At 38.7% G+C, this 17,765-nt stretch overlaps 1 protein-coding gene across 3 annotated transcripts in view; it reads left to right on the top strand.

The window, feature by feature from the left end:
* The window catches only part of DCAF6 (DDB1 and CUL4 associated factor 6), a 51,924-nt gene extending 34,855 nt beyond the window's left edge, over positions 1–17,069 (top strand). For 2 of the 3 annotated variants that reach the window (XM_053454334.1, XM_053454332.1), the window contains 9 exons: positions 1,231–1,342; positions 1,666–1,757; positions 2,615–2,864; positions 3,854–3,895; positions 6,554–6,692; positions 9,745–9,901; positions 12,268–12,356; positions 15,239–15,344; positions 16,775–17,069. In XM_053454334.1, the coding sequence (XP_053310309.1) occupies positions 1,231–1,342; positions 1,666–1,757; positions 2,615–2,864; positions 3,854–3,895; positions 6,554–6,692; positions 9,745–9,901; positions 12,268–12,356; positions 15,239–15,344; positions 16,775–16,833 (1,046 nt within the window). In that variant the 3' untranslated portion in view covers positions 16,834–17,069. The remainder of the gene's footprint in view (positions 1–1,230; positions 1,343–1,665; positions 1,758–2,614; positions 2,865–3,853; positions 3,896–6,553; positions 6,693–9,744; positions 9,902–12,267; positions 12,357–15,238; positions 15,345–16,774) is intronic. The other variant, XM_053454333.1, reaches the window with a different exon arrangement.
* The last annotated feature ends 696 nt before the right edge of the window (positions 17,070–17,765 follow it).

Below are 17,765 nucleotides of genomic sequence, written 5' to 3'. Positions count from 1 at the left end.
CCTATATGCCACTCTGCCTCCCAGATGTGCCTTTATCCCCCCTATATGCCACTCTGCCCCCAGATATGCCTTATACACCCTATATGCCACTCTGCCTCCCTGATATTCCTTTCAACCCCTTATGTGCCACTCTGCCTCCAGAAAGCCCTTATTACCCCCCTCCTAACCTCCCACGACTTCCCTGGACTTGTCCCATGTGCTTCAGATTCCTTGGTGTCAAGTGGGGCAACCTCCGGTGCTGCCTGCACTTCCGCCAGGGCTTCTATGAATTAGCACTGGAAGGTCATGTGATGCCGGCGCTCTGTCATAGAAGCCCCAGAGGAAGTGCCGGTAGCAGCGGAGGTTGTCTGCGTCCATCGCGCAGACCTCCACCGACTACAAGAGAGGAGGATCTGGGTCCCCTGCAGCGCTGCGGTGGATCTGGATCTTAGTCTTGTAGCGGACCTCTATTGGAGGTCTGATTAGAAAACAACCTTGACGACGGTGGGCGGTCCCGCTGACGTCAGTGGGTGTTCCTGCTGACGTTGGGGGGGGAGAACATCCCATTTAAAGGAAAATCCAGAGGATTTGGGTCTTGACCCGGAGAACTGGTCGGAGAGTTCCCAGGTATGCTTATAATCTAGCACATACGGTACTTCAATTATATTTTTTGTGGCACACATATATTTACATTATTATTATTATTAATTTGTGTTGTTTGCTATCCATGAGAACAAAGAATTTGTGTGTATTGTTTGAAGATTTTGAGCAATTTCTCACAGCCTTCTTTGCTCCAATATTTTTGGAGGACACTAGGTCTGTGTCTAGCAACTTTACACTGTTCCCCTAGGAGATGGAGTGACAACATATTATGTCATATCCTGGCTCCTAGAATAAGTGCTTGTTGAGGCTGATGAGTTGTCCTGGGTCAGGCCTAAGGCAGCACTCCAAAATACACCACTGCATGTAATAGTGCTTTAACATTTACCTATATGCATCACATTTTGCTAGTATATTTACGTAAAGCTTAAGGAGGGCTTTATGTTTACGGCACAAGCGCGTACTAACAATGGTAATGCAGTTTTAACTCTTGCAAGTGATTGTATGCATGAAAAATGCAAAGTAAAAATGTTGGACTTGAAAAGTTAAATAAGAAAAGGCATTGCAGCTCACAGTCTTGTAGAAGCGCATATAATATGTGGAGTTTTAACAGAAATTTTTTTTTAACAAAATTGTTGTCTTGTACTGCAGAAACTACAGAAGCAAATAAAGATGGAGAAACAAGTGAGCCAGTTTTGCAGTTACATTATAGCACTGAAGGCACAACCACGAGTACAATAAGACTGGACTTCACAGATGAATGGTAAAAACTATTGTTATATACATTTGAATTACTGTTACTATATTGTGAGTGTAATATAAATTTATAAATATACACCGATCAGCCATAACATTATGACCACTGACAGGTGAAGTGAAAAACACAATAATTTTGTTATCGTGTCACCTGTCAGTGGGTGGGTTATATTACATATTTGTCTTATTTGAGCCTGGGACTAGCTTATCGCACCAACATTTTTCTATTCACTGCTTGGTCATAATGTTATGCCTGGTGTGTGTGTGTATGTATGTATGTATGTATGTATGATATTGTTGTTGGTTTCATATTTTTATTTATTTTGCCAGGAGCAATACAGCCTCAAGTTCAGTTGCAGTGAAAGTGGGAAGCACAGAAGGCAATACAACACCCGAAGGAATGCAACCACATGAAATGGAAGGTACAGTAACTAGCAGCCCACACTATCCTCTTTTTCCATATGGGCACTCTAGATATGTTCTTTTAGCAGTACAGTATCTGTAAATAGATACAAAATCTGAGTTGAGAAAGAAGGGCCGATGAGCCACAACAGCAGAGCCAGAACTGAGCTGGTCTAAAATGTTGAAAAGAGGGGTCCATGCATTGGGCTTTTATAAACCTTAGGTGGCCCAGCTATATTTTTAATTCAAACAGAATACGGTTTGGAGTTATTTTAGCCATTGAAAGTAAGAAATAAATAAATAAAGTACATTTACCTTGACAAGGGTCATTTCATGCAAAATCTTCAAATCCTTAAACATTTTCATAAACCGGTCGTGTAGACTGCAATGGAATAAGTCCAGATAGTTTAATACGAGACTACGCATGCATTGAGTAGATTGCATTGAGAGATTTACATCCTCACATTAACTCTGTGAAACTGTTCTTCTGGCAGAACAGCAATCTTAAACTCACCATGCCATAGTGAGATTCTAGCAGTTATATAAAGCAGATAGTATAACATGCACATAATCTTATCGTTATTAAAAATGTATACTGTTGTCTACGTTAGGATTGTGTATCATTTTAAATGTGATTCCCATTTGAATTATCTCTTTAGCACCTACTTCTTTCACACCATACAGAGCCAGTAGTCTCAAGTATGTGGTGAGGCGCAATATGTTGGATAACCATGTCTTTGTTGTCAGTCAATGTGTTGAAGAAGGATAACGGTTTGTTCCTTTGGCTAAGGTCAAGTGTAGTACTTGACTAACACTGAGCCAACAGAGAATGGTCTAATCTGGGAACTGCTAATTTTTTTATTTTATTTTAATTAAGGCACATTTGATTCTAAAACACAGCTCGGACAAAGAGCGGACAGCAACCCAGAAACGGGGAAAAAAGCTATGAATAAAATCACAGATCAACAGACTACTCAATCAAATAACGAGGACCGTCCAGAAACGTCAGCAATTCCAACTTCCACCGAGTCCACTGAGTCTTCTTCAGTTGGTGCTGCATATCAGGAAACTGATAGTGATGATGAAACAGTCCGTCTACCTCCGAGAGTTCAGTCATCACAAAATAGGTCAGTACAATGAGGTTAATTAATGTGCTTGTTTTGATTGGAAACCAACTTGTATGCATGTAATCTTAATAATTTTTAAAATAGCATGGTATTATAGGATGCACATTGCCTTTTTTTGTTCTTCTTAAGAACATTTCTCAAATTTCGTATGCTGGCACTGTAACTTCAATAGAACTTACAGAAACAAAAACTGACGTACAAGCATACGCCCAACCTCTTACACGACCAACCTCTTAAAATATTATTAGGTCTTGTTGCATAAATGCCTTACAATGTTGATGTAGACTTCTTGAATGGGATATGTTAAACTGCTACCAGCATAGCATTCACCCTCATTGGCATTTTTTTCTCTTCTCAAAAATAGCAACATTTCCCAATTACAACTACTAAACTCCCTTTCCTCTCAAAAGAATCCCAGATTTAAAAAAAGAATCAACTGCACAGGTGAGTGTAGTAGGTATACTGACCTAATGGATCGCAGAAATCATAGTAAAGAAAACTTGCTTTCAGGCATATTTACTTTACAACACTGAGATAAACAGTGCTGGGTATGGAGTCACTATTAAACAACCTCTTCCTTTGCAGTACTTGGTCATCACGTTGTTTGTGATTCACATGACCAAAGAACTATCAAATCGGCTTTCATGGGTCTGCTTTCCTTATGAAGCTTAGAGTTAACATTTGAAGGGTTACCCATAAAACCATGAAATGTGTAACTCTAGATTAATGTATATATGAATAATTGGTTGTGTGATCATGTAAACATTTAGTATTGTGAATGTGATTCACAAATATGAAGTCATTTGCATTTTCACTTTGTATTTTTGACTTTGTGTCTGTTTTCGTTTGTTATATACCTCCAGTGTGCCATTCATAGCACAGACTGTATGCTTTTCCCTAAGATGGAGCCTAACAAAAATAATAAATATTGTGGATGTGGTAGAAGAATGTTGCATTGTTTAACCGTTAATTTTTCCACTTCATACTAGATTAAATATCGGTGGACCGTCAGTAAGTGATAGATTAACAAGGTAAATTTAAAATGCACTTCGATGAAGCAATGGTACTAAATGTCTGCAATCCACCAAAATATACCTAACAGACATATCCAGTTTCCCAAACCTTATGCAATTAGCCTATTTAGATTTAGTGGCAAAGTAAATACAAAATAACATCTAACAGCTAAGGCAGAATCATTTGGTAAATTTGCTCCTAGACTACATATATTTTAAATGCCCTAAAATAGTCCAGATTTAACTGAAATAATGATTGAATTAAAATTTCAATGGGGACATGTATACAAAATGGTTGTTTATGGCAGCCATGACTTTAGGAATGTATTAAAGTATACATTTTCCATAGGTGAATGGGAACCTTGTTACTAAATATCACCAGATAACTGTTATTGTACATTACTATGTAATAGACTTGGGTGCTGGCCAACTCTTCGTTTTTTTTTTGTAGAAGGGGTTAATACGGGGTTAACGTGGCACAGACTACACAGCAGCTTTGGTGTCTGGATTTTAAATGTCTGTACAAGCAACTCTATTGGTTGCCTGCACGGGCCTCCTCTGCCATCAACCAATGGACTACACCTGTACTTCATTGGTTGATGGCAGATGAGCCCCCTGCGATGCTGCATAGATAAGGTAGGCTAGATGGGGAAGAGACCAGGGAGATTAGTAGACGAAGACGAACACGAAGATTCTTCGTTTTGTGCGTTTTCGTGTACGTTTTACTGCCGCTATCTTCGCTTCTTCGGGCCGAACAACGAAACTGCACTCTTCATGTTCATTTTCATGTTCGCCCGAATACGAATGCACAAGTCCGCTATTTAATATCTTCATAGTAGTTGAAGGTTTCCCACAATTTTCCCCGAAATGTATAATTGGTGGTGGTATGTTGCATTTTTCAATGTTTAGAAGTTTAGTGTTTCTGCGTCAGTAGAGTGAGTCCATATTAGGATAGATCATGTAAAGTTTCCTGTCTCCTGGTATTTGTATACATGGACCAACTACCATAATCACTTTACTTATTCTAAGACAAGACTCAAAAGCAGGCATTAAATGAGCAAGGTTGTCAGTCCAAATAGCTTATTTGGCAGGTAACACTGTTTTGAGACAACTCAGACCAGGGACTGTAATAAAGAGTATAGAAAGCAACACCAAAGGCCACACTGCACCCAAGGTACCGTCCATAACTCAAACTGCATAATGTTTTGGATACTGGGCACTGGAGGAACAAATTGCTTGTTTTGTCCTTCCTTTATTAACCATCACTTTGCTGTGTTGAAAGTGTATATAAATGCTTAAGGAAGTTGCATGTACATAAATATGTGCCATTTTTTCTTATCCTATATGACAAGTGTGTATTATGGTACATTGTTCCAAAACCTAAAACTGAGCATGTGTACTTCTTTCTCCATTTCATCAAACGTCTATCAATGGCAGTGGTGAATGCTATTTAATATGTGATTATTAAGCTGGACTGCCACTCTGACCCCCCCTAGACTTACCAATGCATCCCCAGACTCCCCGGTGCCTAGTGGGGGCAGCTGGTGTACGTCTGCGCGATGCAATTATAGGCCGCACCCCCACTTAAAGCGCGGCCTATAATAGGGTAATTATTATAGGGTTGTACCCAAATGAAAATTCTGGACTGAAAATAACCACGCTTTTATTAAAAGTAAGTAACACGCCAAAATGGGACAAAAAATGCAATAACAATATTTATATTTATATATATTATATGAGTAACAGCAATCACATTGCTATCATGCCCAGGCAACCAGTACATGCTGGAACCTGGGCATGATAGGAGTGTGATTTCAATAACAATATTACTTATATGATAGCAGCAATCACACTCCTATCATGCAAGGTCATCCAGTACATGCTGGAATCTAAGTATGCCTGGGCATGATAAGAGTGTGATTGTTGTACAGGCTCCCTATGCCACCCCCCCCCATACACACACACACACACACACACTCATATACTCATTCATTCCCTTACACATACTTGTTCATACGTCCTCCCCTACCCCCTTACCTGAACTCCAGATCTCTCACTCGCAGACTACTGCAGAGGCCCTGCTGCTTCCTCTTGAACAACTTCTCTGGCCACACCCCCAGGGGAAGAAGGAACTGAGCAGAGTCATGTAATGTGCATTCATGTGACTTCGTTGGGTTCCTGCTTTTCCTGGCTGAGATGCTGCTTGCACACTGTGTGACCATCGCGTAGGTAAGCAGCCCAGCCTCTGCGGGCGATAATTTTGGCATTTTGCCGATAATGCCCTTTTCGGACGATATATTTTGGCCACCGATATATATCGGTGCATCCCTATGGTTCGGCGAACTATACATTTTTTAAGAAAAGGTTCGCGTGAACCGGCAAGAACCAGCTGAATCCCATCACTGATATAAAGCACATGCACACACATACCCCAGAAGTGAAAAAACTGTAACAATCACAAAAGTGTGTATGCCTCATGTTCATGGTATATATAGAGATATATCTGAGATATATACGTGTACCGTTTTATCAGAAAATTACATTTTTGTGCTTAAGGAATCTATGGGTGTGTATGTTCATATATAAATTTGTAACATTTATTTTTACTGAAAAGTTATTTGAAGAAAGATTTGGGATGTGACTTGTTGCTTACAATCGTTAAATTGTATTCACTAGGAGATCTGCTGCAGCTCGCATCCAAGAGCTTTTTAGAAGAAGGAAGGAAAGAAAAGAGTTAGAAGAAATGGACATGCAGAATGTACGCCAGCCTTCTTCAAAAATTGTTTATAAGGGTCATCGAAATTCCCGAACAATGGTAGGAAAGTATATTGAATTTGTTTGAGCAGAAGCTCCCAGTAATAATTGTTTTAGTTGTTACATGCAAAAACATGATTTTCAAAAGCTCAAGCTGTTTTTCAAAGTATGGGCTACACAGAAAACTACACAAACAAAAACAGGATAAACCTTGTGCAAGGATGACCATCAAACCTGTGAAACACCAATGTGTTATTAAAAAAAAGTGTGAACTTGGGTATAAAAATACCGTATTTGCTTGAATATAGGCCGCGACCGATTATCAATGGCGTCTCCAGCTTTCATATTTGGGGGGGGGCAGGGACCAAAGTGGGGGGGCAATTATAAAACGCTACATATATATATATATATATATATATATATATATATATATATATATATATATATATATATACACACACACACACACTGCTCAAAATAATAAAGGGAACACTAAGATTAACACATCCTAGATCTGAATGAATGAACTAATCGTATGACATACTTGCTTCTTTACATAGTTGAATGTCACACAAAAATCCTCAATGGAAATCAAATTTATCAACCCATGGAGATCTGGATATGGAGTCACACTCAAAATCAAAATGGAAAACCACACTACAGGCTGATCCAACTTTGATGTAATGTCCTTAAAACAAGTCACAATGAGGCTCAGAAGTGTGTGTGCTCCTGATGAGGTTGCGGATGGTCTCCTGAGGGATGTCCTCCCAGACCTGGACTAAAGCATCCGCCAACTCCTGGACAGTCTGTGGTGCAACGTGGCGTTGGTGGATGGAGCGAAACATGATGTCCCAGATGTGCTCAATCGGATTCAGGTCTGGGGAACAGGCGGGCCAGTCCATAGCATCAATGCCTTCCTCTTGCAGGAACTGCTGACACACTCCAGCCACATGAGGTCTAGCATTGTCTTGCATTAGGAGGAACCCAGGCCCAACCGCACCAGCATATGGTCTCACAAGGGGTCTGAGGGTCTCATCTCGGTACCTAATGGCAGTCAGACTACCTCTGGCAAGCACATGGAGGGCTGTGCGGCCCCCCAAAGAAATGCCACCCCACACCATTACTGGCCTACCGCCAAACCGGTCATGCTGGAGGATGTTGCAGGCAGCAGAACGTTCTCCACAGAGTCTCCAGACTCTTTCACGTCTGTCACATGTGCTCATTGTGAACCTGCTTTCATCTGTGAAGAGCACAGGGTGCAAGTGGCGAATATGCCAATCCTGGTGTTTACTGGCAAATGCCAAACGTCCTGCACGATGTTGGGCTGTAAGCACAACCCCCACCTGTGGACGTTGGGCCCTCATACCACCCTCATGGAGTCTGTTTCTGACCGTTTGAGTGGACACATGCACAATTGTGGCCTGCTGGAGGTCATTTTGCAGGGCTCTGGCAGTGCTCCTCCTGTTCCTCCTTGTACAAAGGTGGAGGTAGCAGTCCTGCTGCTGGATTGTTGCCCTCCTAGGCCTCCTCCACGTCTCCTGATGTACTGGCTTGTCTCCTGGTAGCGCCTCCATGCTCTGGACACTACGCTGACAGACACAGCAAACCTTCTTGCCATAGCCCGCATTGATGTGCCATCCTGGATGAACTGCACTACCTGAGCCACTTGTGTGGGTTGTAGACTCCGTCTCATACTACCACTAGAGTGAAAGCACCGCCAGCATTCAAAAGTGACCAAAACATCAGCCAGGAAGCATAGGAACTGAGAAGTGGTCTGTGGTCAGCACCTGCAGAACCACTCCTTTATTGGGGGTGTCTTGCTAATTGCCTATACTTTCCACCTGTTGTCTGTTCCATTTGCACAACAGCATGTAAAATTGTTTGTCCATCAGTGTTGCTTCCTGAGTGGACAGTGTGATTTTCACAGAAGTGTGATTGACTTCGAGTTACATTGTGTTGTTTAAGTGTTCCCTTTATTATTTTGAGCAGTGTATATGTATATATATATAATTAGTGAACTGGCCATCCCTGCGCTAAATTCTGAATATAGTCCACCCCCCCCACTTTAAAGACCTAAAGTGTGTGTGTGTGGGGGGGTGCGGCCTATATTCAGGCCAATACGATATATACCTTAAGGCAGATCAAAAAATAATAATAAAAAAAACTATCTGCAAAACAAAATATAAGACAATGGTGCAGTGGGTACTAATCAGTAGTCCTAATAAGAAGAAATAAGATTGCACTCACGAAATCAGCTCCATGTGAAAGCGTGGAGCAGCGCAACAAGTAAAGAGAATACAAAGGATAAAAGGTATAAAAAAAGTTTTAATAGCAGGTAATAAATACAAATAAAATGGATCCAAGATGCAAGCTGCTGGGGGAAGCAGAGAAGAAGTCTGAGGAGAGAGGGCTACAGTCTCGATCGCCATAGAGTAGTAGAAAATGCTCCATCTGCAGCAAGAGTCAACTACGGAAGTTGGGAAGTGCCAAAATACCAATGCGTTTCTTCACAGTATGGACTACATAAGGGTAATGTTCCAATGCTTATGAAGGCGTTTACTTTTATACCAAGTACAGAGTCACGGAACCTCCCAATTAAAGGTATATAAAAAAGAGAAGTATAATAATAAACAAATGGAATAATAATAAAGGAATATAAAATGTAAAATCGGTATTGCTAACACAATAGCAATAATATCAATAGATAAAAAATGAATAATAAATATAATTGACCCCTTCATGACAAAGCACTTTCCATAATGGGTTTGAGGACAACCCATATAGTTTTTGTTCTGCAGATTTATTATTTTTTGGATATGCCTTCAGGTATATATTTTTATACCCAAGTAAGTTCACGCTTTTTTATTGGCACAGGTTTGATGGTCATCCTTGGGTGAGGTTTAAACTGTTTTTGTTTGTGTCTTTTATACAACATTAGGTGTATTGTTGCTTAATCCCTGCTGCACTGTTTATTCCCTGGCCACCCCTTATTTCTTTGTATTGTGTATTTTTAAAACTCCATACTTACAGCTCTTATTCACTCTTCCTCAGTGTCTGACTACATTTTTTTTATATAGGTACTGGAATTTTTAAGACTTTATTTTTTTCTGCAGATTAAGGAGGCTGGGTTTTGGGGTAAGAATTTTGTCATGAGTGGCTCTGACTGTGGTCACATCTTCATTTGGGATCGGCATACTGCAGAACATCTTATGCTTTTGGAAGCCGATAATCATGTGGTGAATTGTCTTCAGCCACATCCATTTGACCCAAGTAAGGACATTTTCTTCTGTGTTTGTAATTATGTGTGTGTTAATGAATCTGCAGCTACTTTGGGTTGCTCCTCCATTGTGGCTCACCTAGAAATGTCTATGTGTTAAATAGAGAATATGATTTTCTCCTTTTATGGGAATCTTAACCCCTTAATGACAATTGAAGCTCCGGGCACGTCACCTGAAAACAAAGGGTTAACGACAATTGACGTGTCAGGACCGTCTTGACTTCAAACAGGTACAGAAAGCGATCTTCGCTTTCTGCACCTAAATGGCGTTGTTGTAATGCCTCGATGTCGAGGCGTTCAGCAACACCGCGATTGGCATCAGGGTCCGTGTCTGACCCCTCCCAGGGGCGTCAACGTCCACCATACCAGGACCTGTTAATTCATACCTGAAGTAAAATGTGTGTGGAAACAAATTACTAACACAAAGTTTGCCAAAGACGGGTGGCTAGTGCATGGAAAGTGTTAAAATACTAGCATTCGAAGTACCATGGGGTGTAGTCTAGTTTGATGGGGTAAATTGCATTGGTTGGCTTCAAAGATACCAGGGGGGAAGAATTACCAGATTAGGGGGAAAAAAAAAAAGGTTTTAAAATCGCAAAACGCTACCTGTACTTATTTCCCCACAACGTGCAGAAAAAAGCAAAAAAAAAAAAAAAAACATTGGGTATTTCTAAACTCAGGACAAATAGTAGAATCAGTTAAGCGGGTTTTTTCATTGGCTTTTATAGATGAGTAAAAAAAAATTTCAAGTAAAAGGTTTTTTTTCTTAATTTTTCACCATATTTTATACTTTTTTATAGTAAATAATATGATACAATCAAAACAATGACATCTAAAGATAGCCCTTCTTGTCCTGAAAAAAAAACAATATATAACTTGTATGGGTTCAGTAAACGGAAAAGAATAAAATTACAGCTGCCATTCCTGTCACCAATGTCCACATGCACATTTGGTCCCACAACTACATCCCTTAAGTATATACCCTTGTCCGTACATTACATCTATTTATATAGCAAAATCCATAACACTGTTACAATAGGGTACTGTAAAAGACGAAGGAGTTTAACTATCATCAGACGTTAAACACACCAGTACAGAAGGGTCCTGCTTTTGCTAGGTTACAATCTGTTTTGTGGTTGAGGGGGAAGAGGGTAGAGGACTGCTTGAGTGAGGATGAGTTGATTGTAGCAAGGGTGTTATGGAGAACTGTGTTGATCTTGCACATTGACACGGCAGATGGTTTCTTTGGCATGCTGATTGAGGGAATTAGTAGGGAAGGTTGAATGCTTTTTGGGGGGGGGTTAATATTTTTTTTTAAATGGAATAGAAAAGAGAGAGTCTGATAGAACATGGTAGGAATTCCTGAGACGTGGTACACCGCATGTGAAATCCTTTTTACGGGAGTGAGAAGCAGTGAAAACAGTAGAAGAGAGATATAGGGGGTGCAGAGTTGAGGTCTCTATATGTCAGTTTGATTTTAATTCTTGAGTGTGTAGGGAACCATTAGAGTGATTGGAACAGTGGGGCCACCACTGCTATATCCCCACTGATGTGTTCTTATGGAATACCCTCATCCTGCTTTAGCTACACAGGGATTCCCAGCAGCACCTTTAGCTCCAGCTCCTTTTCTGGAACACCACAAAACAAATCTCACCAGGGGGAGACTAGCACAATACTGGATTCACATGATTACTACACCTCACCCTTCCCTCTTTGGCGACCAACTGGGTTGGGTTGGCTAGTTCATTGACCCTTTCTTTGCCATCAATCATCTTTGTGAGTGGCATCTGCGAGGCCTGTGCCCCATGCAGCTGTAGAGCTATTTATACCCAACCTGAAGCAAATATGAAGCTCAGGGGCCAGAGACAGGAACACAGGCACCAAATGAATATGCATGTTTCCATGAGAAACATTCACAACACACTGCCCCTGTTCCACATGGCTTGAAATCATGTGGCCACTGTTAGAAGTGATTTACGGGGAATATCCCGGTGGTCTGGCCACTTAACGCAACAGGCTTTAATGTTTATAATGGATTAGCCAAATGAGGGTTGTATGTCATGCACTAGAAGTCCCAGACCCCAGTCCTCATTGCCTGACAAAACAAGGTTCCTCCAGGTGTGTGTGTGTGTGTGTGTGTGTGTATATGTATATGTATATGTATATGTATATGTATATATATATATATATATATATATATATATATATATATATATATATATATATATATATATATATATATATATATATATACACACACATGACATAGAAGGGGTAAGATTCTGTTCATTGTGCTGGAGCTATATCACTGTATTGAGAAATTATTCTATTAACCAGTTTTACTTTATGTGCGTTTCAGTTTTAGCATCATCAGGGATAGACTACAATATCAAGATATGGTCTCCTCTGGAGCAAGATGGTTCTTTCAATTGGAAACTAGCTGAAGAGGTGATAGTAATGATGCATAATTAATATACCCTGTTTTCTTCATTAGGAAAATGTGTCCCTGGAATGTTTAGTTATTAGGCCATTATAAATATTAGATCAAAGACAATCTTACTGATCATTGTGTTTTAATAGAAAAGATTTATATCATTACAACTTAAACTACAATGCTTATGAGGGTGAGGCTGGAATTTCAGTTTGGTCCTGACTAGAATACTTGGGGGGGGGGACATCATTGTTATGAATTTACGTTACTGTATCTGTTTCAGGGTCATTTGCCTTCAGCTTTATAGATTAACTACATATTATCTCACAACAACAAGCAATATTTGCAAACCACATGCTGTAATTGAGAAATATGTGATGGTGTACAGCTGTGCAAAAGTATTTGCCCCCCTTCCCAATTTCTTATTTGTCATACTTAGGTCCTTCAGATCATCCAACTAACTTTAAATTTTAAACACAAAATGCTGTTTTTAAATTTCATTTTTTATAGTAAAGAGTTAATCAAAACCTATATCACCCATGTGAAAAACCCCAATAACTGGTTGTGCCACCCTTGGCGACAACAATTGCAATGAAACGTTTGTAATGACTGGCAATGAGTCTTTTTCAACATTGTGGAGGAATTTTGGCCCGTTCTTGGCAGAATTGTTTTAATTCTGCTACGTTGGAGGGTTTTTGAACATTAACTGTCTTTAAGGTCATGTGAAAGCATCTCAATCAGGGCAGGACCTTGACTAGGCCACTTTAAAATCTTCATTTAGTTTTTTTGTTAAACCATTAAGAGGTGGACTTGCTTGTGTGCTTTAGATTGTTTTCTTGTAGAGAGCAGAATTCATGATTCCATCAATTATGGCACGTTGCCTACCACCACCATGTTTGACTGTTGGTAAGGTGTTCTCATTGGGGCATTCCATGCCAAATCATCACAAAAAAGTGGACTTTTCAACTAGACCATCTCAGATTTTTATGAAATTTGGTAGGATGTAGATGACATGAAGTAACTTGCAAATCCACTCGATGCACAATATTCATACATTGGTTTTTGCCTACGAGCTCTACAGGAAAAAAACAACGTAACTTTACTTCGAATTAGGGTAGAACCTTTTTGGGGGGCTTGTTTTGAAGTCAAGGAAGCATTGTTTTCATTAAAAATTGTTTTACTTTGAATACTGATTTTTTTAATTTCAGGATCGCATGATGTAACCTTTTAACCTTGAATTTCAAAAAATGTGTATCTTTAATTTTTGGGACAAATGTTATACAAAAGAAATAATGCATTTAAGTATATAAGTTTCAATTTGTGATGACTTTGGAAAAAAAATGAGTTAAAAAAAATTATGAAAGTAGAATACCTAACATTCAATTCATACCTTAGCACTTTCTTATTGAAATTACTGTATCGGCAAATGAAATATGTCATATACAACTTTGAGAAAAACTCAATCGTAACAAGTTTACAGTGCTTTTTCTGAGCTTTGAGCGTAAACAGCATTTCATTTGTACGTTCGGCCGGGCAAAGTATGTGGATCAACCTTAATTCAAGCAGACAACCTTCAACATATCTGGCTGGTGAGGATACATATATGATGGGGATGGACCATTGAGATTATCAAAACCTCCTGTAACTTTGCATTCACATTCATGACCCTAACCAACAGGCATCATCATAGCTGGAAGTCCACATAACCTATTTTTTCTTCCAAAGCCAATGCTTCATGTGGAATATTTGTTTGCTGCACTTTACTAATTTCTGTAGAAAAACGAGTAACTGTGTAATTATTAATCTATTGCACCACCTGTCCACGCCACAAAAGCTCTAGCAAGACTGAGAAGTACAAGGAGAGAGAGAGACTAAGGAGAGTCTGAACATGCTTGATGCGTGTTTGTTGCCAGAAGTGCACACCTATACTATATAATTTGTTTTACTCCTGTTCCTAAAGCTTTTCAAAAATAAAACTAATACGAAAGAAAGAATGTATTTAATTGTATAACATATTTGTTCCCCAAAAAAAATTATACACTTTTTTATATTTAATGTCAATGGTCACATCATGTGATCTTGAAATTAAAAAAAATCAATATTTAATGTAAAATTACTTTTAACGAAAACAATTCTTTCTTCAAAACAAACCCAATATAAAGGTTCAACCTCAAAAAAAAAGCAAATTTAGATGCTGAGCCTGGAAGTGAAAATGTTGAATTTTTTATCACATTTGCAAAACTGCTGTATGAATTGCGTGCATCACTGAGCGCTGAAATGTTGCATATGTATGTTACTTTATGTCCTCTGCCATCCTACCGAATTTTATGTAAATCTGAGGTCAGTTGGGAACTGTGATGATTTGGCATGGAATGGCCTTATTGTGGAATGATGTGTTAGCTTTACACCAGATGTAACAGGATCCATCTCTTCCAAAAAAGTTCCACTTCTGACTCATTAGTCCACAGAATAATATCCCAAAACTCTTGTGGGGGGGTGTCATCAAGATGTTTTGGCAGATGTGAGACAAGCCCTTTTTGGTCAGCAGTGGTTTTCACCTTGCAACTCTCTAATGTATGCCATTTTGTTTCTTTCTTCAATCATGAACACTGACCTTAAATGAGGCAAGTGAGCGAACAAAAGTGAAGCAGTTAAACATTTCACTAGCATTACATTTTGGTTAATTGATTTAGTAGCTAATGGGATAATTATTTCACATAGGCCAAGTAGCATTGGATAGTTTTTTTTTTTTTTACTTCATAGTTTAAGAATCATCATTTAAAAAAACAAATTTTGTGTTTTACATTTAAGTCGAATAAATCGGGCAAATACGTTTTCACAATACTATACCTTGGTCTATGCTTCATCCTGATTTACTGTATTTTTCACTATTTGACAGGTAATTTCCCGTAATGAGCTAATGTTGGAAGAAACCCGAAACACCATCACAGTCCCAGCATCATTCATGCTGAGGATGTTGGCTTCTTTAAACCATATCAGAGCAGGTGAATATGTATAGATATATAAATATACACATATTTTAACCCTCAAACTGTAGTTACAGTAGAGTGCAAAAAACTGAATATACATTAAAAATGATGCAAAAAATGAGACTTTGTGATAAGTTGAAAACATGTTTAACATTTTGTCTTTATTTCATTAATGCTCCCCTCGTTCATGCAAATAAGAGTTATTGTGGCGGTAGCAAAGTGCAATATTCCTATGTTCATAGTGAATGCTAGCAATTAAATCTAATGTATAAGATAAGCAGGTGAAAGAGCAGTGCCAAATGTTGGCACTTTAGGCGTTTAAGAATTGCGTAAAATGCTCTTTCGTAACGTAGGGGGCTACCAATAGTTTCCTGAGGGACTGAGCAGCCATCTACCCCACCAGATAAAGTCTTTCTGTGAGTACAAGCAAGACTTCTTTAAAAGAGGAACTCCTTTATGTTTACAGTTAAACAAAATGGCTTCCTCTTTCATTAAAGCAGATGCTGCTAATTGGTCAGACTGATCAGCAGCTTCTCCTATTATTCAAAAAAGTAAAAAGCAACCGATTGGCTGGTTCAAACATCAATCCTTGGGCCATAAAATCTTTGGATTTGACTTCTCTCAGGTCCTTTTATTTTACAGTTTGATACACTAAACGTATGAAATGGTGTTTACAAAGGTAGATAAACTATATATTATTTCTCCTCTATCATGTTGTTGATTGCTCAAGGCAGCCTTGGTAAGGGTGGGTCACTAGAAGGGAGATATTTCAGGACAGGAAATTGATTACATAATGCCGGCCTAGCCGCAGCCTGTCATTACACAAAGCCTCCCGCAAGTTTAAATGTTAAACATCTCTGAGTCAGAAGCACTAGGTTTTTTCAGTAAATGAAGTTATGCTGAAAGATTTCTCCCTATAAGCTTAAGTTAATATTTTATGTATGACCTGGAGGCTGTAGTAAATCTTGATATTAGTAAATTGTTCTGTATCCAGCTTACTTTTGCAAAGGGGCAGATCGATACATGGCCTGTTCTTAATAAAGTGTGTAGGCTGTTTTGTTTGCATTTTACTTTTACGGTGTGCTGTATTAATAAAAGCTTTCTATGTGACTGCTTTGTATCCCCCTCCTGTAATGCCTGACATCAGCATTGCATTACATTACAATACATATTTAATGGAAACATTCACGGGCATTCATTAACCCCAAGGAAATAAGTAGCTGCCAATGTAGCATAAGATGGCCAGCAATCGGTCTCTTACGTAACAGGAATCCTAGGAGTTTTCTGAGCAATCACGGAAAGAGATTGTTTAGATGTCTTGGGCTGTAGTGGAAGTATTTCATGTTTAATACTTCATGTAAGACTTCTGTCACAGACAGATGCCCATACATACATACATACAAAAGAAGAAATAGAAAATAATTTATTTTTTATTTTGAATACAGATCGATCCGAGGACAGGCCTGAAGGTGCTGGTCAAGAGAATTCAAACGAAGATGAGTGAAATCTTATGTTTAAAAATTGTTAAAAATATTGTAATATTTGTTGTTAAATTACTATTTATGTCTTTACAAAATGCTTTTGTTGTGGATATACTTCATGTTTCTTTTCAACAAACTTGTTATTTATACTTAACATCCTCAAAAAGGTTTTTCAAAGTTTTGGGATGAACCACATAAATAAACACACATGAATGTAATTTTAATGTTTTTTTTTCTTTTAAAAGTTACATATGGAATACTTTTGCATGACTTCTGAAATCATGCATACTAAGATTGTTATCATTGATACAATGTTGAACTGTCAAGCTACTGGGTTTACTAGCTGCAACTTGGATGAACTTGACTTACCAGTGAAAACTCTTCACATTTATGTATTGTATTTGACCCGATTCATGTCAAAAATAAGGTGACCACATCAGCCATATTTTACACACACATGCATTTCACATGTTGATCTGCACATATAAAATGTTGCTTTGCAATATGTTGTGTAATGGAGTAACAATTGCTTTAGAATGTAAATTCACAAGCAAGACCCTCATAAGCCTTTTAAGTTCTTTCAAGACAAAAATGTCATAAGACTTGATTGTAAGCTTATGGCCAAAGACTTCAACTGCTGTTGTATCTATACATTTGTGTATACACTCTATATTGAAATTGCATAGCACTGCTGAATATATTTACTTTTTAATAAAGGTTAATAATAATACTGTAGGGAAGAACGTTACATGTCAACAACATTTAAAAATCTATAGGTATCCTGGAAGAACCTGCCAGTGTGGTTATCCTAGTTGGGAATGGTCTCCATTCGCATTTAATTCCTTGAAGTAGAACAGGTTCCTGCCCTCCAGTGACATAAAAATAAGTTGCCCTTGTAGAGCTGGCCAAGCCAATGCTTGGCTCAGCCTGGTTCATCATGAATGGAGGAACATGA

Source organism: Spea bombifrons, chromosome 2, assembly GCF_027358695.1.
Source record: "Spea bombifrons isolate aSpeBom1 chromosome 2, aSpeBom1.2.pri, whole genome shotgun sequence".
Taxonomy (NCBI): domain Eukaryota; kingdom Metazoa; phylum Chordata; class Amphibia; order Anura; family Pelobatidae; genus Spea; species Spea bombifrons.
This window is presented reverse-complemented; position numbering and strand designations above follow the sequence as displayed.